Raw genomic sequence first — 24,910 nt, 5'->3', positions numbered from 1 at the left:
AGAATCTATAGTAAATATTAGTTATTATTAAATAAAACGAAAAATAATATAAACTAAACGTTTTCAGGAGGGAAATTTGGAATTAGCTTTCCTTTTTAATTGAATTCACATTATGATGTTCTCGAAAAGTTATACTTCTCAAGAATCATTGCAACAGAATTCTGGTGATCTAGCAATACTATAACACGCAGTTAGTAATCTGTATAGAAACGTAACGAAACATATATGTGTATTCTCGGTCAAAAATGTCTAATTTGCATACAGATTACTCAACACAAAGGCAATTCCTGTAGATTTAATAAATATGAAAATATATATTTCTACTGTAGAATTTTTATTTCTCGCCAGTTTTATTTAAATGATTTATGTTCTATCATCTCTACTGTTTTACCTCAACTCTCCCAGAAACTGAAAATTCGAGTATACAATATTAATAGTTTCGCATTTATACACAGTAATGGTACGAATTCACAGGGAGGCAAAATGTTCATAGCATCTAGGAAGAAACCATGAGACATCTTGTAGGTGACGCGAAGACGGCACCGAATCGCAAAAAGCCTAATGCTGGCCACGTTATAGAGAGCGAGTTTGAGTGTAATTTTGCAAGTTTATGACTAGATACTTGGCTTGAAATCAGTTCGACAATTCGTCCTTCTGCTTGGATATCTGAACTAGGTTTGATAAGTTATTACATATTATGTAATTTTAGTAATATCTTGTAGAGACAATAGGTTATTTCGAAGCAGGAGACATGAAACATGAGAAATGCCCTCACCGGGACTCGAACCTCGGACCTCTCAATTACGCGCCGAATATGCTGGCCATTACATCACGAAGGCATGCTAAGAAGGCGGGGGAAATACCTTACATACTCTCCCTTTTAAAGGGCGACTTAGGATTAGGGAACTCAAACGCCGAATCGAATCAGCATCCACCACCCTTTTAGTTCGGATGCCATTGTGGAGACATTAGGTTATTTCGAATCAGGAGACATGAAACATGAACAATGCCCTAGCTGGGACTTGAACTTGGACCTCTCGAATACGCGCCGAGTTACACCACGAAGGCATGCTAAGAAGGCGGGAGAAATAGTTAACCTTTGACGGCTTTCAGATTTTTCATTGACAAGTAAATCAGCTTTTATACTTCTCTGTATCTTTTTCATTTTATGTTTAAACTTTAAGTAGTCATTGAAATTTTCAATTGAAAATCAGAAATTAAAGGCAAGAACTCATATAGGACTCTTATTTTTGATAGTAAGTTAACGAAGTAACGATACTGAAGTAAGTTGGTAGTTAAACTATCTATTACAACTAGAAATACTTACGATTTTTGAAAAACATAAGTAGTAAGTAACCAATAAATGAGCTATCATCATTACTAAAACCTGAGTGGTAGATATTTATAGATGTGGCAAAATAAGTGAAGTGAATATATGCTAGTCAGGGAAAGAATAGACTGAACATTCGATGTAGTCGTTATTTCTTGCGAAGATAAGATGGGGTTAGTTATGGTATCTCTAAGAATTTTAAAGACTTTAATTCCGAGAAATGATGGGAAAGGAAATGCCTTTACTGCGATATACTATATGCAAGATGTAATTACTCTAACACAAGCAGACTAATTTCAAATGTCTTCAGGGGGTGTCAGATCAGATAGGCCTCTAGATCCTAAGATGGCTGTTTGATAGAGTTACCTTGGCATGGTAAATTAATAGAACCATTCCGCTATTTCTCCCTATTCTAATATCTGTCATCGAGATTTGACACAGATGACTGTTAAGAGATATGATTCTCCTAGATGTCTGTGAACGTACTACACATGTGTCCCACCTCGTTCATTTTCTTTTGATAGTTCTTATCTTAGTTTAAGGTAATGGTTTCAAACTGGTTGCCAGGGCCATATTCGACTGAAGCAATTTTATGTGGCCTGCTAATACATTTTAATTACGTATTTGGTTTAATATAGTGCTTATAAATTTCGATATAGCATAAATTCATTGACAGAGACTTGGAATACGATGTTTATTAAAAAAAAATAGAAAAGCACTAGCAAACATTTTAACAGTTATTACAGTCAACTGAGTTCTATGTTAATTCAGTATTATTATGCAGGCAACTGAGTTCATAGCGTTGGCACGCAGCCAAAAGTACTAACATAACGCAGATATAACAACGCTCTGACAGACGCGCAAAAGAAGCTAAGGGGGGGGAAGACATTAATCACTGTTTCTCAAGAAATGGCAACTTAAGTTGTAAATATAAGAAACATTAGAAACATACGAATTGTGTTTATATGCGCGATTGCTAGTGAATGAAAGTAAAACAGAATAGATAAAAAAAAATAGAGTAAAGTTTACATGCAATCATTAAGTATTTTTTCTGCATGTGTCGGTAAAAAAATTAATACATAAAAGAAAAAGAATAGGTTGTCGGTATTTATTCTAAAGTATTCTTCCAAAAGGGAAGATTTCGAAAAAAAATTTCGTAAGTTTACTTAATTTGTAAATTTTTTGTCATAAGTAAGTTATTTAGTACTTCATTCAAGATATTAGAATTATTTGCAATAAATATCAAACCAAAATTTTAATGTTTAGCTGTTAGCACATTTAAATGGCGAAATATAATCAACAGAAATTTGTTGCAGAGAGAAAATAAGAGCGATTTTTTGTTGCTGCTTTCAGGTCATACGTGCGCCTCCAGCTGCTTTCGAGTCTGCATGCAATTTACGTTTGAGATCACTAGTATTAGGCGTCCGGAGTATGAATGTAGCATGATGTTACTGCTAATAATGTAACCTCTTTTTCTCAGATAATAATTATAATCATGTACAACATTACAAGGATGGTCCAGGATACATTTCATAGCGACATTAAAGCAACTGCTGGAGAGAAATTAAGTGCTACCAATTGCTTTACTAGTAGTTGTAATAAAAGAAAGTGCTACGCTCAAAATATAGTTTTTAATTTACCGTATTGTATACTTCTGTACAGTCTATCGTACTGTGTAGTTGTATACTTCCAAATATGGGCTGTAATGTTTTGCTGTTGAGTTGTACAGGGCGTAAGTGCGAAGAAAATAATGCTTAATAAAGCTAAAAAGACAAAAAGAAATGGGTTAGTAAGGAGTGAGTGCAGCAGCAGACTGGTAGACCGCGAGCTGAACGAGAGCATAGTAACACCTTAACAAACACTTTTGGGCCACCATTTAAAATATAAGCCTTTTCAGATTCCCCCCTTTCGAGATAAAAGGAGTCTTTAACTTGAAATTAACTTCAAAATGTCAGATTTTTAAAATCTAAACAATAGTACTTTTAAATAGATCATGTTTTATTTTTTTCTATTGTATTTTCAGTCATGTGATATTATCTTCGAAAATCAGGCAGTATAATATTACACCTTTTCATTTTTTCCCCTCAAATTCCTTTGGAAAGGCATGCTTTTTATTCTCTCTCGCTCTTTTAGTTTTTTCCCCTTTTCTAAGACGACGGTGTTGATGATGATGATGATGATGAAGGGCTATTACATTTTATGGTTCATTTGGAATAAAACCCATTTCTACTAATAACCATAATGCTGGAGAATGGATATATCGCTGCAAAAACTTCATAAGGCGCTGAAAACTTGAAGGAAATAAAAACGAAGAAAAAATTATTATTTGCGCACACCTTCTTTCTCTCACCTTTTCAACGATCACCATGTGCGTTTATTAAAAAGGATCTTTTTAGCTCTCCAATCAGTCTCTTGATTTAATAAAGCTCCGTCTTTTGCTCTTAATGAAGTATACGGCGATGATGAGTCTAAATTATTTGAAAATGAGGTGGAAAGGCATTTATGTTATGCTAATGGTTTGCCTTTTCAGTGTGTCCCCGTGTTTTACAGATGTTTGAAACCTTTTGCTGCAATTAATCGATGGCTCAATAACGTGGTTATTGCTTCATCGGCTTTGTTTGTTGGGTCCTCCGTTCTCCTTTGAAAAGGCGAGTTTTTGATTGTTTATGATGAAGGAGATGTAATTAGGCAAATTTCATATACGTAGTTGGTATTATCTGTTTTTAATAACCGATTGCGCAAATAAAGGAAACCTCATTCAGAAATCTTTATTAATTAAAGTATTTTTGCTCTTCCTAAGTAACATTAATATAATTATTATTTCCTCTCTAAGCAATATTAATATAATTTTCGAAGAATAGCTGCAGTTAACTGAGCTATAAATTATGATGAACAGATAAAATATTTTCTGTATAGCTAATTCAAATTTATTTCCAAATAACATCTCTTTGTTTGCTAATAATTTATTTGTTTCTGTTTCATCTATTCATAGTAATTCATCACGAAACTGCTTCCATTGCATCAAATAGAGTTTTTAATTAAAAATACACTTCCCATGATTCATACCTATTGTCATAGAAATTTTCGAAACAAATTTTGAATTATAAACTGTAACATTTTTACAATCACTTTAAATTAGATGTATTTCTAGGCATATTTGCAAAGGGTTACATATTTTATTCAAAATTTCCAAAGATATACGTGAATATATATATATATATTGGAATATTTGTTATAAGTGATAATAACGCGAATGTGCATTATGCACTCTATTAAAATTATTTGAAAGAGTGAACGATGCACCTTTTTTTTCGATCATGTACAATGAGAAAAGGGAAAAGAAAATAGGTCTCTGTACATCAAAAATTTTGCCAAGTGAATTATTCTTGGCGCAAGCTGAAAAAAGTGCGCCAAGATAAATTTTCAAATTTCTCCGTAAGTTTCTTACCAAAATTTACAAAATATAGTATCTGAGCATAAATTGCGTAGTAGAATCAAAATGTAAAAAAAAATAATTATGTCATTTCTGAAAAAACAAAGTTCGATTTTATGTCAAAACACTTACGTTAGTGCTTTAAATTTAATATATATCTTAAGTCGCACTTTCAATGCAGGAAAACGCGATTAAATTTCATCAATTGCCCCAGTAGAACGGGAGACAGGGCTGTTTGCTTTTTTTTTTTTTTTTTCCTTCCTCCCCAGAGTGTACAATAATAGACGTAAGAAGCTTCAAAAGATTGACAAATTTTATTCTTCAAAGTTGAAACAATGATTTATAAAGTTACTGTGGAAGAAGAATCTTTAAAAGACAAAATAAAACGAAACGTAAAGCTGCCGAGCAGTTATTGCAATAGGGTTATAATGCTAGAAGGTAAAAAAAATTAAATGCAGATTGATGGAGCAAGTTTTTTTCACATTTTTTATTTCATGAGTTTCTTCAGTATTTAAGTACATTTTTATAAAATTCTGTCCATCAAACAAACAAACAAAATACTGTTTTATCAATGTTACTTACCTAAATGTACTGAGAGAACCTATTAAAATTTTGCTGTAAGAAGAAATAAATTATTCGAGGCACTGATTTTATTTAAAAATATGTCACATTTTTTTTAGATACGAATTTTCTCGAAATTAAAAAAAATTGCTCTAAATTTTAAAATAAAAACATTTTTATTCAAATTTTCTGAATAAATCTGTAACTACCAATGCAAATTCGAAACGATTTTATGCATAAAAAATTATTATGTGTATCGGAAATATAACATTTTATTATTAGCTGTATTTGAAACTATTATTTCCAAAACTTTCAAGATTTCTTCCCCTAAATATAACATTGAGGATAAAAATCAAGTTTTTGCTTTAAAATTACAATAATGATAAAAAAATGTGTATTCTGCATATAAGGTAATTTAAATGTACGATGAGTTTTACAAAGAAAATATACGTGTTAAAGCAGTATTTTGCTGTAATTGTTAGAACCCCATCACTGCCTGAAATGCGTTGCTTTCATTAATCATTTGCTATTCTGTTCAATGCTATGGCGGAAGTACGCTATACCTCAACAATATTAATGTAGCTGGGCTTCCGTTGGTATAAATATGAAGAAGTACACCAGCGTGCATGCTCAGACTATACTCCTGCTCCTGTTTTGCCACACAGAGACAAAATATTGGCAATATTAAATACCATGGCTTTAAGAGTCTTTTCTTTTTTAATACCTGCAGTATGCTTGTTGATTTGTATTGACAAGACATGTATGGTGGCTTGGTGTGAAGGAACATAAATTAGGTAATCTCTGGCGGAGAGAGCGGAATCTAAGCGGAGAAAGAATGTACATTAATTAATAAGAAATATTTTCAAAAATTTCTTAAATATCTGGTCTTATTCATTATTCTTTTTTATTTAATTTACGATTTTTTAAAGATTCTTTCTCATTTCATAATATTTTAAGTCACAGAAGCGACGAGAGTTCCATTATTTGATTAAACCCGTTGAATTTTATAATCTTGGTGTTTTACGAAAAACTTTACCATCTCAAGTATTAGCTATAATTCGTAAGCATACTTTGCATATATTATTGCCATTTTTATCCAAAATGCCTAAATTGATTTTATTAAAGTTTCATCTCCAGTGATTTCTTGATACTTGCTACCATTCAAGAATATAAACTCGCCCTATCACATGTATTGCAAACTATTTGGTCCAAACTCAAGACTATAATCTACATCAGTAGGATTAAAAGGGTCTCATTGCAACCCTTCTTGCGTTTCTTATGGACATTTCCCACATAAAATGTCCGCCATCAGTGCACATAACATCCCTCGACGAGCGTACGAGGCACAAGCAATGCTCACTTTATCCCCAAGAATACCTTATACCGGTATTGTTGATCCCAGAATCCCACGTCCTTAATCCCCTCCGACAGTTTGGTGACCTCAAATGACCATCCTCCGCCTCACCCTCAGTGTTTACACAAGGGATTCGACCGTCGGTCATTAAGATGACCAATGCGAAAAGGTTAGAGTTAAAGCTGCGTCCCTGTTTTAAGAGCATGGTGTAGATAGATATGGGGGGAGGGGGTCAAGACGACAATAGATTTCGTCGCTATGAGGTCATTTGTGATTTATAGGGAAGAGGGGTTTCGATCAAATGAAGTTCTTCTCAATCCTTATTCCCCATCCACCATTCAGAATCCATATTCTCACAGCCACGTAGCTGCAGATGATTTCCCAACATATGAGATGTTTGTCTAGTATACATTAGGGAAGCCGAAGTCGCAGGTGATAGTATGGAAAGTTAATACGATAAAATCACGTAAAACTGTAACGAAACTAATGCGCCGAAGATCTCATTGTTAAATGAATACTAAAAGTAATAACCTTTTATAGATAACTATGATAATGAATAGTTTATTGATAAACTGATAGAATGTTGACTTACATTTTTACACATGTAGTGGAATCCTGATTTTCCTAACAATTGATTGTCTAAATTTCTGAAAACTTTCTTCAATGGATGTCAGGCCCACTAACGGCCGAGCGGTAAAGGCACTGAACACTGGTAGTTCGGTCCGAGGTTCGAATCCCGCGAACGGGCTGGCTGCATGGGCGTTTTCGTGGTTTTCCACATGTGTAACGTGTATATGAGCCAGTTTCCTTAGAAAGTCTTCTACGAAGGCATCCCTCCCTTTAGGCAGATAGCCCTCGTGTGCTTTGCCATAATTGAATAATACAATCTACGGATGCCACTGAAGATTGCGTGAAAAAGAAGTTGTGTTAAGCGAAACAACGAGAAATCTTTCGACAGATCATCCTATAGTAAGCGGTTATTTAGATCTTCGATCTCTGAGACTTCTTTAACGTCTTAATGCACCAATACAAATTAAGAAATTGGTGCTTTTCCCGCCATTTTTTTAAAACTTTTTTTATTTTAACTCAATCTTTTTAACTCAAAATTGTGGTGTATATATTCTGTTGCTTAATTTTTTTTTTAACTTGAACATATTTACTTGGTTACGCGGAAATAAATTAGTTCGTTTTACCCGAGTTAACTTGGTCGTGTGCATTAAGTCACTATTCGGGCATTCATCAATCTACCCGGCCTCAGCTTCGCTTAATTCTAGACTTTTGCTTGCATACGCTTTTCTTTGAGCCTGCACTCGCATTAAAAAAGTAACTGATTGTGAATGTATCATTCCTAATAGTGGATAATAAAGACATTAAGAATTGGGCTTTTAATAAAAAATTATTTAACAACTATCCGTGTTGTATTTATATAATTCTAACACATTCTGCATTCATTATATATAAAAGCATGAGTTGGGAATTATGATGAGCAACAATTAACATTACAAGTTAATTTTTGTTCATCATAATTCCCTAAGTCGGTAGGGCCGGGTAGATGATTACGAGTTTGTTACCAATATTACATTCTTCTATTCAGTTGACTGTAAAGTACAACTTCATAACAAAAAAGAAAAAGGGGGAGCAGGGGGAAAAATAAATATATTGCCAGCACATGACATACCTCCAAACATTGGCGGTTATTAATGTTAATAAGAGATGAGATCGGTTAGAGTATTTGAATATGACAAAGACACAAGGGCTATCTGCCTACAAGGAGTGATGACTTCGTGGAAGACTTTCTGAGAGAATCTAGCTCGTATTCACGTTACACATAGAGAAATTTACGAAACCCAATTATGCAGCCAACCCTTTCTTTTGAGATGGAAAGCAAAACAGGTTGAACTACTAGTATTCAGTGGTCTTAACCACTCGGTCATGGGTGGAGCCATGGATTTGGCGGAACGAGCTATCATTTCCGGTTGATCGTTTGTAAAATGGAATATATTTTTTTCATAAACTTTATGGTTCAGTATTAGTTAACGACCACGTGTTTCTGCGACTCCTTTGCCGATGCTTTATTTTTCTTCTTTTTTCCCCTTTCTAGTAATTTTGTTTTCCTGATGAGGAGGGACCGCTAGCTGTCCTCGAAATCGATTGAGTGTTTTAATATACGTACGCCAAATACAAAGTTGGTTATTGCGATTTTGATTGTCACATTGGCATGTTTCTCTTCTATTCATTTAATTATGTTTGTTTTTATAATGATAAATTTAATTTTAATTTTTATGTTTAAAGTTTATAGCGCATTTTAATTACTTTCTCAATAAAAGTGATCTTATTATTCACCAAGAAAGACTATTCTGAAATGAAAATACCTCTGACCCGAAATGTCTTCTTAATGCAAACATTTTAGCTGATTTTGACCGGCAGCCAAAAAAAGTTTCCGACGCCTGTTGTAGATACTACTAAGACTTCGGAAGCGAATATATAATAATTTGGGGTTTTGTTGAATTAAAAAATTTTATGGTGTTTTTGCAGGTTGTTTGCTGTCAAATGTACAGGATGCGTGCTACCCATAGCGCCGACGGAGCTAGTGATGCGCGCCTTGGACCACGTATACCACCTCCCGTGCTTTGTCTGCGTGGGCTGCGGCCGCCAGCTTCAGAAAGGTGACCAGTTCGTAGTCAGGAGCGGAAGGTTGTACTGCAGGCCCGACTTCGAAAAGGAGATGGCCGTCATGCAGATAGTCACCAGAGGTAATATATTCTGAGTTCTTATGTGCTTTAGGTAGGAACACACGGTTCGACTTTGTCGGGTCGAATTAATGTAATTATCAGTGCTGCAAATTCTGAACAATCCCATAACTATAAATTAACCATAATAAATATAATAGGCAATTGTTATCATATTTATCCATGACTGTTTTGATAACATTAAACGATGAGAAAAATATCCTTCAAACTATTAATGCAGATTAATTTAATGTAACTAGAAATATGTAAATACTTAATTTTGCCCTATTTTATTTAGAGAAAAAGTCATTAATAGTTGATTATCCAGGATAATTATGCAAAAGTTCAGTTATAAACTGTTCATATTTATAATATTTCTGGAGCCGTCCAAATCGTATAGTGATTAGAAGAGCCTACAGGGATATCGAAGGGCCCGGGTTCGAATCCCGAATAAGGCAAGGCTGTAATTGTCCCTCCCTGTTGTTACTTATGCTCACTTATCTGACAGTAGCATGAGCCCAAGCCCACAATATTTCTCGAGGAAAGGAACTCAAGATACGCCTGTCGTTGACAATAGTCTTGATCACCCTACAGGTGACAGTGTGATTATCTCAGTTCCGCCCTCAATTTTGATGGAGAACCCTCCGAGGGTCTCCCACCCCTTACACCAAACCACCAGAGAGAACAGTCCGCTCGTCGCATATTTAGAGTGCTGCCATGCCGCACCGGCACTGTACATTTACAAACATCCATGCCTTCTCCGGGATTTGGACCCGGGTCCTTAGGCACGGCAGTCAGCGATGCTAATCACTATGTCCGTTGGGCTGTTTGTTCGTCCCTTCATAGGAGGTAATGATGGCTTACCTATTAAAGCTTCCACACTAAAATAGCCACCACTTCTGGCCTAAGTAGTGGCCAAGCATAAGTCGACTAAGCCTCCACCGGTGGAAAGGAAAAAAAATGTTTCTGGAACTTTGTTTCAGAAAAGGCAGATACCTTCTTCTGTCATTGATGCTGCAACTTGAGTTTCTTCATCAACATCCACCCAAGCGTTAATTTCCTTCCAACTCATGTTTATTAGGATGTTTTTAGTAATTCAGTCTCCTGTATTTTATCATATGTTAAAACCTTAGCATGTGTTAAATAGATCTTTATTATCTTCTCTGAGATGCGTCTCCAAAACTTAAATGCTGCCTGAAATCAAAATCAAGATTCTTGGCGACTTAATTCCTTACTTGGCGAAATTTCAGTCAGTTGAGAATTTCTATATTATATTTCGACCTTATTCAGTGACTTTTATGTTTTATTTGGCATCATTATTCCAGTTTAAAAAAAAATCATTCTATAACATTTTGGTAGCATTAACCAAGCTGCTGTTCCAATAAGAGAAGTGTTTCCCCATGGCTTCGTATATGAATGGACGGGACTTCGATAATTCGATAGCAATATCCGAGTGATGATATTAACCGCGATTACATTAAGTGATGCCTACTGTATATAAACTTATCAAAGTTTTACATAATAAAGCAATGTATATAATTTACTTATCTTAAATGTGGTAACATTTTAAAAATATTCATAAAATTTATATATTGGCATCTGTTTTTGTTTAATTAACGTTTAATAAATTTTACTTTGATTTTCTCCTTTGCTAAATTTTTTCTCGAGGCCAGTGAATGCAAAAGAGGAAAAGAAAGCATTTAACTGGCACAGAAGCATTTTTAGCATAAATAATAAGAAGAAACTTCGAACAATTAAAATTAATAATTATTTTTTTATTTTTAAATTAAATTTTAATAGTAAAATTCATGTATAATTTGTTCAAGAGAGAACTAATTTTCAAAACATTCATGACTAAATAAATTTTAAAAAAATAATCTGATAGATTTTAGATTTTATATTAGAACCAAACAGTTTTTTCCCCTCCCCCTCCCCTCATCTAGACACATACACGTTTCGAGAGCATTTGGGCTAACACCACGTTGGGCTAAAAATATTTAAAAAAAGCGCATCTTTAGAATTTCCGATAGACTGTCTCGCACGCTGGAGCGTATTTAAAAATGCTTTATTCTCTATAAGGTTGCCACTGCTCGCTTTGAAATTGTTAAGTTTTTAATGAAATTCATTCAAAATATGAAACAGACACTAAAACAAATTCAAAACTCTAAATTCAGACTTACGTGTGCCCATGTTTGAGTGGAGGACTATATGTTATTCAGATTTTGATGGCTGTAGGTACCGTTGTTTTTCTCACAATAGGAGAAACATACATACATTCATGTACATTTTTCATTATTTAGTTTCTTTAAATATAATACAGGCGATAATATTTGATGGCAACAATCGAAAAAGTGATTCAAACATTTAAGTTGAATCGAACCAAAATGCCGTTTTGAGACTAATAGTCCTCTGGACTATTTGGATTAATTTTTTACGCAAATTACGCAAAATATACGGATATGCAAATAAAAATCTGCATATGCTTGAGAGATGGAAATATGGATAAATAAATAAAGATGGAAATTTTAATTTGGTGTTGATGAGATGACGTAGTGAGGAATTTGGTTCCTTACCAGAAGAGCATATATGCTGTTAAGTTTGCTGTACTCGAGCTTTGCAGAATCGATGAACACGCTATGACAGTCTATGACAGCTGAGGAATGAGCATAAGATAATGAAGATAAGAGTTGTATAACGGATGCTTAATTTGACTGGTACGTCGACAGACACTTGGCTGCAACAATTTCACACGATGCTGTTTGGGATATTAAGCTAGATTCCTATTTCCATTATAATCTTCGACAGCTCCTATCCATGTCTGGATTCCTTACATTATATCGCAGTATCATGCTGAAGAAAATCACGGGCACTGGCCACGTCGATAAACAGGTCGTCGGGAGGACATACATACACTGACACCTTCTTGGCTTCTACGCGGGACTAGAATAGCGTTGAACTTTACGCATCTTTAGTGTAAACTACGCAGCCGCAAGGAAGAAATGCAAATTTCCCAGGAAAAAATGCCTACGCTTAAATTATTGTTATTATCTTAATTTCGAATTTGCAATAAAGTTAAATTGCTCATAAAACTACTATAGTCAGGAAGCAAGATATGTATTTTCGAAGTGTATTAGCATCAAAATTTTCTGTTATCTTAATGATTTATCTCAATATCTATAGGTAGTACGTAAAAATATTATTAGCATTCGTAGTTACGTAGATATATTTATAATCAGTAATGTGTTTTTTATGATAAATGAGTAAATTATAGAAAACTATGCTACATAGATATATTTATAATCAGTAATGTGTTTTTTATGATAAATGAGTAAATTATAGAAAACTATGCTACATAGATATATTTATAATCAGTAATGTGTTTTTTATGATAAATGAGTAAATTATAGAAAACTATGCTGCATTTATTAAGGCGAGGGAAAAAAAATTACATTTTGATATACTATGTGATCTAGGTGAAAATGGACAATTGACCCCGACAGCTCCACATAACGGTCAGCCGCGACAGGACGGACGGAGGGGGCCGAAAAGGCCTCGAACTATTCTCACAACTGCCCAGAGGAGAGCGTTCAAGGCCTCGTTCGAAATCAGCCAAAAACCCTGCAGGAAGGCAAGCTCTCTACACTTTTTTATTTTATTTCACTGTTATTGTTTTTCTTCCTTTAAACAATTTAATTCCCTGTGTTTCTCATTGAAAACCTCATTGCTTAATATGTAATGAGATTTTAACTCCTATTCAATTACGCAAACTAATTCCTATTCATATTACACATTGGAAAAATCAAATGTTATCTAAAATGAAATTAGTATTATATGTGTGTTAATAGACGTTTTTGATTTAATGTTACCCACAGTTATCTTGTAATGTGATATACGTATGTTAAAAATCTCTTCTTCACATTTTTTAATATAAAGTTTTAATAATTAAGATAAAATAATTCTCCGAACAAGTATTAATTTAGAAGTCAAACAACAAAACCGGTAAAACCATCGAAACTAGTTCTGCGAAAATTTGCAAATATAACGCTGATGTTTGGTTGTTTGACTTCTAAATTAAAGTTTAAATAGCTTAACTTTAAAATTTCTGCAGTAATTTAAGTTAAAGAGAAATAATTTATCTTTGAATTATTCCTAACGTATTTATGCAGCTGCATTGTAGATTAGGTTCGATTCTTTAATTTTATTGTCCTATCTATATTTACATCCTTTAACATCAGTGCTGTTAAAATTTTCTACATTTTATATCAGCTATCAGCTCAAGCTAAATTTTTAGCGGTAATTATAATATGATCTTTTAAATAAACTAATGCTTAAATTTCGTAGTAGCTAAATATTTCTCGTTGAACAATATCAAGCATGTTTATTTAAATGAAGCGTTTTATGGACGGAAGAAACATATGAGTTTTACTGTAGCTCGCTCTGAATTTTAAATCCTGATTGTCTGACAACTGCATATTTGAGGTAAAAAATTAATTTATTCAGTTGTACTTTCAAAAAGGTATCATTAAATTAAGAAACTTTTTCGACATTCTACTAAGTATTCTGAAAATTTTTAATTTTCTTCAAACCTAATAAAGAAAAATACAATTCTTAAGAAAATAAGCAAATAAAAAAATATAAGGAGAGTTTTTTTTAAAGAAATTTTTCCCTTTTAAATAATTCTCACACGAAAGAACTCACATTTTAAATTTTCTCTGTCTTCTCTTTAAACTTTTAAAAATATTCATATATAAGCTTACGCTCGCTTTAATTTTTCTCTCCAAAGGTTAAAAATAAATAATTGAAACAATAAATTTTTTATTTAATTATAAGCTATTATTTTATATGATTTATTTTTTCTGTGCAAGTTTTTCAAAATAATACATGTAAATAAAACTGGTTAATTAGCATTTCCAGTATTAACATTTTTAGTGTAATATAAAACTTTATTGAAACAAGTAAACTCTTTTTATATTTTTCAATAAAATAAAATTATCATGCATAAGATTAAAGTTCTAGCACATAAAGTTTGAAAGAAATTGAAGTCTTTGATTAATCCCGAAACCTTAATAACAATTTAATCTTTGGATAGCATTACAGCAGAAAAGCAAACGCTACATCTGCCTAAGAAGAGAGATGCCTTCTTCACGGACTTTTAAGAGAAACAGGCCTTTCAACTAATTTTATCGTCCAAAAAACGAGAGAGGGGATATTTTGCGAATAATTTAATTTCTGAGGGATGCGGTTATATTAGGAACATAATGAAAAGTAAACTAAAAATTTACGGGGCGTAACAGCCCTAATGTGCCAAGGTCTGCAGTGCCCGAAATCTGCTTTCCCGGGTGCGTAAGCATATGCCCTGAACAAGTGGTTAGCTTGTCGCACGACCCCCAGTGTTTAGTCCCCAAGCGAACTTGGTACTCATTTTATCGACCCAAGTGATGGAAGTCAAGGGATGAAAGGCTAAGTCAACCTTGCCCAGCCCGGGAATCGAACCCCGGATCTGTGGTGCTGCTGCGCGATGCGCTAGCCACTGCGCCACCGGGCCAAATGAAAAGTAGTCATAGCTAAATTGCTGGTAACTATCACAATATTATTTCTTTAAAAGAAAACTATATTTCAATAAAAATACATAATAATATTAAAATTATAATACCTAATAAGATATCTGTCTTCATTTCTGCCGCCTCATAACTTGAATCTCACTGGTTTTTACTGCTGCCTTTGCTACTCCAAATCATCCATAAATAATTAAAGGACGTGAGTGTGCTGCTGACTCGGCGAAATCGTAGACTGAATGTAAATGCATTTGTTTCGCTGTGATGGTCGGTTCTTGTATTAATTCAACAGTTAGAAAGGAAAGGTTCCGCGTGACCTTCGCAGCTAATTTGCAAGGATTTGTTAATAAGATGAAAACAATTACCACGTGGACAGATCTATTTTAAAATTTAGGAGAGTTCGCTCTCCTCTCATTGAGAAAGGGGAACATTACGCGAATATTTTCTAAATTTTCAGAAACTGGCGCTGAAACAATGATATAGTAAATTACTACTAGGAAATTCAATTTTTGATGATGTATTTTTCGATTTGTTATTTGGTATCACGAAAAGGAATTTAAAAATAGATTTTTTTGTGACATCTGTTTATAGGCATTATTTATTCTATTGTGTACCTAAAATATACAAAAAATACGTATTATTTGTATGCTTTTCGACGCATTATAATAGTACATAAATTCAGTTGGGTATTTTAATGTGTATAGAAAAAAATAAAGCCATATTTTTGGTATAGGTCTCTCATTCTCCATTATCTATGCGTCAGCGCCTCAAGTAGGTCCCCTAAAGATGTCCCCTTCAGAGTTAGTTGAGAAACTGCAATTACGCTGCTAAACAAAGACGTACGTAAACATTCGCATCAGTCACTACTGATGTTAGCTCAGTGAATATGGGTTAATGAGGCTGGCAAATATCTTTTGCCCCTTGTTGTCTTAGGGTCCAATACTTGGCAAAGGAGTGAGAAAATACTTTATCGGTTGTTATCCTAAATGGTTCTGTTCATCTACTATTGCTACAAGAATACCAGCTTGAATCATCCTCAAGGCCACACATTAGATTTATTTACATTTATTACAATTAAAATATTGATATATATTTACGGCTGATATTCATTTTGCACTTTTCTTCTTCAGGTTCGTGAATCTCTAGCGAAAGAAACAGGTCTCAGTGTTCGAATTGTACAAGTATGGTTCCAGAACCAAAGAGCCAAGGTAATGATCATATGAAATTATTTCTTTAAAAGTGCATGATTCCTTTATCATTTTATTCTGGGGAATTGTCTTTCCTTGTAAGATATAAAGGAAGTTTTGTAATTGAGAATCTATTTTGACCGCTCCCGAAACCATTTTGACTATTTTTTTCCGTGACGTCTGTACGTAGGAGCAAAATAAAGGATTCCTTTTCCAAAATGGATTGTAAAATGAATTTAAAAATGCATTTTTTTCTTGACATCTGTTTATAGGCATATATTTACCTCGCATAACTCAAAAACAATTAGCTATAAAACGTTGAAATTTTGTATATTGTGTAAGGTTTCCTTTAGTTTAACTAACGCATTATTAAATTTTTTGTTATCCTTCCTGAACTCCTCAACTTCACCTCGCATTTCCTCCCCGGGATGTAAATTTAAAGTGAAGTGAGTATTTAAACGGGTGAATATTGGAAGTTTATTCAGAGCGTGTTTTTGCTAGCTAGCGCATGTTTCGTTGCTAATCTTCCTGTTACACTAATACGCCCCTTGGCCATTTCGGATAATTGTCACACCTGTTGCCTATTTGTTGAGTCAACCTAAGCTAGCCGTAATTTAACGTGCTAATCCAGCACTATTCTATTCAGACTTGAATTGATTTATGTTATAACGTTTAAGTTTCAACACAGGTTGTCGGTGTTTTTGTAAAGCACGATGATCGTGTCTTTCTGTTCTTAGTTGGAATTAATAAAGGGTTGTTTTCACCTTTCTTCTGTGCTGGTATTTACTTCACGCCTGTGCGAGAATGCGCCAGGTTCATTTGTAGGATCTAGATTAGTTTATGTGGAAAATAAAAGATAGATCTTATAGCTATAACATATGTTTGTATACCTCCCTTTTTTTTATTCCAATCGGCAGTACAAACAGTATACTGGGATAGGTATATTCGTTTCCCATGTTAAATGCTTTTACACTACTTGTATTATAAGGTATTTTTCCCGCCTTTTTAGCGTGCCTTCGTGGTGTAGTGGTCTGCACGCTCGGCGCGTATTCGAGAGGTCCCTGGTTTGATTCCCGGCGAAAGCGTTGCTCATTTTTCATGACCCCTCATGTCTCTACTAGTGGTGCCCGAATTAAAAGGTTTGTGGATGATGATTCTCTACACTCAGGATTTGGCGATAGGGTCCCTTAAACCCACGTTGCCCTTTAAAAGGGGAAGAATATAAGGTATTTTCTCCGCCTTCTTAACATGCCTTCGTAGTGTAGTGGTCAGCACGCTGGGCGCGTATTCTAGACGTCCATGGTTCTATTCCCGGCAAAGGCGTTGCTCATTTTACATGACTCCTGCTTCTAAAAAATACATAATGTCTATACAGTGTTAATCAAAAAATTTATGAATTATTATTTTTGAAAATTAACCTAAATTTTATAAACATTATTTTAATTTCTAAAATTGCCTTTTTGCGAAAGATTATTAACTGGCATGAATGGCATGAACTAAACCTTCATATATATCAAGAGACGTTATAAATTTCTCTTTTCGAATGTATGGAACATTGAATGCTGTAGAAATAGGCCTATGAATAGGAAAAATTTTTAATCTGTGTTATCAGGTTATCGGCTGTAACCATAATGAACACTCAGCATTAAATGAAGACACTTAAACGAGTGAAGCCATGCATTATTATTTTAATAAGAAAATTTTGAACGAAGAAACACTTTACTGTCATAAATCGTGATTTTAGAAACTTTTCACAGTTTCGATCGTTACCCTCAGTATATTTGGGGGGGGGAGAGAAAGAAAGAAACGAAATTCATATTCAGCAAAACATTAGGTTTTTTTTTAATTCGAAAAAATATAAAATTTGACAGCTTTTGCATGGTCTGTAGTTTATTGTATCAAGCTGTATTTGTTTAATTGTATGTTGAAGTGTTTTGCTAAATTGTACTATTTTATTGCACTGTTCCATATTTGAATTGGTATACAAGCCGGTTAACAATATTTTGTCTCCCTCCCACATATTCCACGTCAGCTAAAGAAGCTGCAAAGGAAGCAACAGCAGCAAATGCAGCAACAGAGCCAAAAGCAAGGAGCTGACGGGCAGCAAAACGGGGGATCCAATGCTGATCTTTCGAGTCCTGGAAAAGACGGGAAGAAATCAGACGAACTGAGTCATGGCGATCCTGCCGATTATTGTAAGTTGAATTCTCTTAATGACTTTTTTTCAAATTAAAATGCGTGCAAAAATTATTGCGATTTTGTCGTTCTCGGAAAATTTTATTCAAAAATTTTAAGAACTAAAAGATTCGAGCTAAATTAACTAGATGCTTTCATTACAAGTTAAATTTACAAATCTGTTGGATTGCAAGCGAAAACATCGCAGCCGAAAACGTTGTGAAGGGAACAACACAAGAGAAGAACATTGTCGTACAAAACATCGTAGGCGAAAGGAAAAGGAGAAAACATCGCAGTTCTTAAACATCGTGATACAAAACATCGTCGTAGAAAAGTAAAGCACTTCAAAAACATTGCAGTTTGAAAAAAATTGCCGTAGAAAATATCGCGGGCAAAAATAAATTCCATTGCATTCGACTCAGTGGGAATAAATAATCTGAAACAAATAATAATAATAAGTATAATATTTTACAGTTATTGTTGACTGGATATATTAAAACACAAGCAAAAAGAACAATAAATATAAATTAATAAATAAATAAAACAGTCAAGCATGTCTTAAAATTTCTAAGGAAAAGAGAGTGACTGTAATTATGCATATGAATTAAATCAACTGCTTTAAAGTTAAACATTAACATCTCATTTAGAAAGTTAATGCAGTTCAACTAATACATGGCTAATAAAGAACCACATGGTGTAAATTTGACGAAAATTAAGTTTTTAATCACCTTAAAAGTTAAATTCGGTTTACTGCAACTTCGAATATACTTATTCTTATCTCCGTTCTTTAACTGTAACTGTTCTTTAACTCAAATGTTACAATCACGCATCGATAATTTTCACTTAATTCCTTTTCACGTGAAAGTTGCCGGCAGGACTCGCGAGGTAAATTATTATTTTTCTTCGTTTTTATTCTCTCTAAATTTACAGAATTTACATGAAAGGAAAATTCATTAATTTTAACTAAATTTTAATTATCAAGTCCAAAAGGGCTATTAGTTTTGAAATACTATTTTGTATTGTTACACTTTTCATTCGAGTCTGCTACCATTCGAAAAAACGTAAAAGATTATTCTTTCATGTTTAATCCATCTGTTATTAACAAACTAAATTAGTATTTAAAAGCAATATTCTTAAAATTATTATTTTTGTACTTTTTAAGCTGATTGATTTTAATAAAAATGCATTTGATTCATGGTATATCTAATTAAAAACAATCAATACTTTTATAGAATTAAATTTTTAACTGTACAGAAGACATGTAACGTTCTCTTGTTAGTCCAAGTGTTTATTCATGTTTCATTATTTCATTTGGGCCATCTATATTGATAATCTCTACTGATAAATCATATTAAAAGAGCCCTTTTAAGCGATCGTTAAAATATGATTCTTTTTTTTTTAATTCATTGTATTGTACTGCATTGTATTTCCTTTTTTAAATCTTTGTTTCTGTTTACCACATAAATTACTTGTTTAAGTTATTTTTACAATAATAACTAAAACTCGCCCTTCAAATTTATTACCCTCAATTTTTTTTCTTCGACAGTTTGTAATTATAATATTCATTTTTAATTATATAGCATATGAGCTGCTTATAATTTAAATTATATGTACAATTATTGCAGTTTATAAAACTTTGTCATTTTGATTTACTGTATTCCAGTTTTTAAATATTTCCTAATTAGTTTTATGCTTTTAATTTATTTCTTTGGTGACTTTTTTTTTTTTTTTTTTTTTTTTTTTTGTTTGTTTGTTTGTTTGTTTGTATCCCACGGGTTGATTTAGGTTTCTTTAACTTGTTTATTAGGGTATTTTGTTCGAATGTTTATTTTGGTCTTAATTTGGTAGTTTGGTCTTCTTTAACTTGTTTATTAGAGTATTTCGGTCCACATAATTGTATTGTAGCCAGGCAGGAGTTTGACTACATTAATGAACAAGTAGCTAATTGATGTACAAAAGTCAGAAATTTGAATTTAATTTGTGGTGTTAACACATAGTTCAAAACCTGGTTACGATGATACATTGTCTCGGTGCATAAACCTGAAGCGATATTAAGAAGTATGAAACTCTTTGTTTTAGTTTTGATGACTTTTATTACTTTTCTATTACGTTTCGACACATTTTTTTCTTTTTTTGCTTTCGTTATTTTCTTTTCTTACATATACTAAATTCTGATTCTTCTGGTTCAATCTGGTTTATTTTGCATTTTATGTATATATATATATATATATATTCTAGTTTATTTTGAATTTTATGTATATATATATCGCATATTGCGAAATACACTAAATTAATAAGTTTAAAATTCATCCCATATACAGAATCCCCATACGGAACAAGCCATGGGAAATAATAATAAAAAAAACAACAGTGGTAAATTGTATGAAAGGTGCAAAAAATGTTAAAATTAAAAATGGAAAGGGGGCAGGGAATAAAGTACTTTTGCAGCATCATCACTAGAGGGTTGGTGCAACGAACCCCTTGATAACGATGCTGCAACAAGTGTTTCTAGGGGACTTAAAATAAAACATCAAAATATCAATGTAGTAAAAGGTTTCTGATATTAATACGTAGATTAAGCAACAAACATCTCTACAGATTTTTGTAAAATGTAATGACCAATACAAATAAGAGATCTTTTTCACAGAAACCTACAGAATTCATGTTCTAGAAAACAAGAGAAGATTTCAGTATTGCCGTACAGCAAGCTCGTAACATTCTTTGCTTAAATAAAAAATTTAAAAAAAAAAAAAAAAATTAAAAATATGTTTCTAATCTGCTGATGAATTTTGTATGATTATTAGATTAAGATTTTAGAGTAATAAAATTACATGAGAATATTAATAACGTATTTCTAGCGTTTGAAAACTTCCAAATTATTTGTGTGAAAATTCCTTTAGTATACCAATTATAGCAAGAATTATAAATTAAAGATTGTTACATACTGCCGCCCAACCGGGATAATGGTTAGTGACTCTAACTGCCGTACCGATGGGTCAAGGTTTGAATCCCGGAGGCATAATTCACAAGTGCATATCAGTATCGCCACTGAGAGAGTGGGTCTCATAAAAGGACCAATGAGCTTCTATTGCTCTTGTGATGCTGAATCTTTGAAACTGTGAAACTGTACATTGGCTATTATTATGAGATATATTTTGCAGATAGACTGCAATAAAAAATGCTAAGACTTCTACTACTTACAAGTATAATGTGCTTATATTTAATTACATTATTATAGGACTATATTATTATAATTTTATACTTATATTATTATCAGTTTGCGTATATTATTATAGGATATATTTTTCAGGTAGACTACAATAAAAAATGCTCAGTCTTCTACTACTTACATGTATAATTACGTTTATATTTAATTATTTAATTTTAATTGTTCTCGTATTTAATTATTTAATTTTAATTGTGCTTGTATTTAATTAATTAATTTTAATTGTTCTTACATTTAATTATATTATTTTAGGATTACATTATTATAATATTTTGCTTAAAGAACAAGAAATCCACGATGCTTTAATTATTTTGTACAGGAAATTGCGTGGAAAAACGTTTTCGACAATCTTGCTTAAAGCGCGGCATAGGTCATGTGAAATGACAGAAATATTACTGGAAGCCCATTGGTCCATTCTAGAAGCCACTCCCTCGGCTCCCTCGGTGGCGATACAGATGTGCACTTCTGAAATATGCATCCTGGAGAAGAAGACATGGATATATGTAAATGTATAGTGTCTGTGTGGCATGGGAGCACTCTAAATACGCAGCGAGCCGAAAATCCTCTCAAGATGTTACTGGAATGGGAAGAAGGGTGTGAGACCCTCGGACCCGTACCCCCCTTAGTGCTCTCCATCAAAACCGGGGGCATAACTAAGATAAGTCGTACTGTCACCTGTATGGTGCTCAAGGCTCTAGCCAACAGCAGGGGCAGTCTTGGACTCCTTACTACGACTAATTTCGTAGGCTTGGTTTGATGTTACTCTCAGACAAGTGAGGTAAGTTACAACAACAACAGCATGCTTATAAGGTATTTCTCCCGACTTCTTAGCGTGCATTTGTGGTGTGGTGGTCTGCACGCTCGGCGCGTATTCGAGAGCTCGGTGGTTCGATTCCCGGCGAAGGCGTTGCTCATTTGTCACATGTCCTGCTTCCAAAAAATACCTAATGTCTCTACAGTGGCGCCCTAACTTTAAAAGGTGGTGGATGACGATTCTCCACCACCAGGATTTGGCGATTGGGTCCCCTAATCCCCAGTCGCCGTTTAAAAGGGAGGTATATAAGGTATTTCTCCCGCCTTCGTGTTGTGGTCTATACGCTCGGCGCGTATTCGAGAGGTCCGTGGTTCGATTCCCGTCGAGGGCTTTGCTCATTTTTCAAGTTTCCTGATTCCAAAATATCCTAATGTCTCTACATGCTAAACACTAATAAAACACAAAAATTTTTTATCAGTGGCTCCTCAAACAAAGTTGAAAATGGCAATATTTTAAAAGAAAGTTACAGATATTCTCAACTTGGCAATTTCAGTTTTTTTTTTTCCAGTAAACATCTGGGATTTTATTTAATTTTTATTAACAGTGAATTTTATTTTGGAAGCAATCTTTCCTATAAACTCTCGTTTCCAACCCATGCTTTATTGCCAGAATGAGATTTTAGGTTCGCGTATTATGCAAAGTAGTTAGAAAACTACTATTTAAATTGGTGTCTGAGTTACTTTAGATAGAGCTTGTTGAGAACGTGCAGGGCGTGTTCTGCCTTTTTGCCACGCTGTTTTATGCCTATTAAGCTTGCTATTTTACGGCCGTGCATACTAGTTGCCTGCTAGTCTACACCGGTATTAGCCATGAGTCAACTATGAGTTATTTATCTCTGTGCTGTTGCGGCTGATTTTTCAACTTAGGGTTAGTTTTTATTTTACGTTTTCTATTTTAAGTTCCCGCCAAAAGTATTGGCGAGGCTCTTTAAGCACCAGGAGTGCCATTTCTTCATATTGTTCCTGAGTTGAATAAAAGATTTACCCTTCTTATGTGGAGTTATTGATACAAGTTGAATTTAGCAAATAGTCCCTTCACTGTTCAAGTTAAGATCTAGCTTTCCAAATAGTTTTAAATGAGCTAGAACCTTACATACAAATTGGTAAAATGTTTGTATTGCAATGGAAGAAGACGAAATTGTCTTAACTGAAATAAAAGTATAATGCTTTAGAATGTGCGCCCATTTGCTGCTAGAAATTGCAGTCCCTGTTTCAAAAGCAATGATTATGACTGTGATTCTGAAATAAAAATTTTATTTTAGATTATCTGTCTTATAAATGTCGTCTTACATAACGCATTTCTACTTTATGTCAGATTAGATTAGGTTAATTGATTAAGGCAAAACAACTCAAGGATTATCTGCCTATGGGGCGGGATGCCTTCGTGGAGGAATTTTTAAAGGAAACTGGTTTGTATCTACGCTACACATGAGGAAAACTCCAGAAACCAATCATGCAGCCAGCTCGTTCGTCGGGATTTGATCCCAGGTCGAACTATCAGTGTTTAGAGACGTTACAGCTCGGCCGTTGGTAAACCCCACTTTATTTCAGAATTACAGTTTTTCTAACTTAGTAAAAAATGAAAAGTTTTTTAATAGTAAATAAAACTACACAAAAGATGTATAATTTTGCCAGGGCTGAAGGAAAAATAATCTCTTGTAAATATAAAAGTTTTCACTAGTTAAAATTTGTTTTTTGTTTATACTTTAATGTATCCTATCCTCCCTTTTTTCAGAATTTATTCTGTGTTTTTATATTGAAATTCACGAGAGTTCTTTTGTGGGAAATATCAAGGAAACGTTAAAACTTTATAGTTTCTGAGAGTTTAAAAGAAAGGAAAACAGAAACGTGAGGCAGTTCCACAATACGGGATTTGAGTTCTCAAGAAAAAAAGTCCTACTAGACGGGATTTTGTAATTTTGTTAATTCTTCAACTTTACAGGTGAAGTTATATTTTTGGATTTAAACTCGGCAACTGGTTAGGTCATTTCATTGTCATTTATCTTCTTTTCTACATATGTTTTGACGAATTTATTTGAGAAGTGACTTCGTGTCTTATCAGCTTGTAGAATATTCACTAAACAATAAAGAATATAGTAATATTATCGATTCATTTTTACAATTTTTTAGCTTTCTTGTACGAAGTAAAGGTAGAATTGTAATCGCAAAAAATTCGGTTATCATGTTTCAACGAAAATATACATTTTGACTATTCGCGAATTCATTTGGACGATTTTTTTGTGTGACGTCTGTATGTACCGACAGAATGAAGGACCGATTGCAAAAGGGACTTAAAATGGATTCAAAAGAGAATTTTTCGTGATATCTGTACATACGTAAGTATGTATGTAGGTATTTTGCATAACAAAAAACGATTGGCCGTAGAACTTTGAATTTTTCTATATGAGAGTGCTAAAACAACAAGGCGTGCACCTCCTTTTTTTGTTGCAATTGGCAGTGTCAAATATATATATATATATATACATATCCACCACCTTATCCGGTCTAACTATCCTTATCCGGCTTTTCTTTTGGCAATCGTTGGTT

The 24,910-nt window shown here is 33.5% G+C and overlaps 1 protein-coding gene across 4 annotated transcripts in view; it reads left to right on the top strand.

Moving 5' to 3' along the window:
* LOC118185358 (LIM/homeobox protein LMX-1.2-like) overlaps nt 1–24,910 on the top strand; it is a 262,041-nt gene that overhangs the window by 231,166 nt on the left and 5,965 nt on the right. For all 4 annotated transcript variants that reach the window (XM_085806712.1, XM_085806713.1, XM_085806711.1 and 1 more), the window contains exons 4-7: nt 9,214–9,431; nt 12,881–13,035; nt 16,093–16,170; nt 18,182–18,344. In XM_085806712.1, coding sequence (XP_085662838.1) covers nt 9,214–9,431; nt 12,881–13,035; nt 16,093–16,170; nt 18,182–18,344 — 614 coding nt within the window. The remainder of the gene's footprint in view (nt 1–9,213; nt 9,432–12,880; nt 13,036–16,092; nt 16,171–18,181; nt 18,345–24,910) is intronic.

This window comes from Stegodyphus dumicola, chromosome 12, assembly GCF_044657685.1.
Source record: "Stegodyphus dumicola isolate Sdum_Otavi_A_Nest chromosome 12, ASM4465768v1".
Classification (NCBI taxonomy): Eukaryota; Metazoa; Arthropoda; class Arachnida; order Araneae; family Eresidae; genus Stegodyphus; species Stegodyphus dumicola.
Note: the sequence above shows the minus strand (reverse complement) of the source record. Positions and strands in the feature narration are given on the sequence as shown.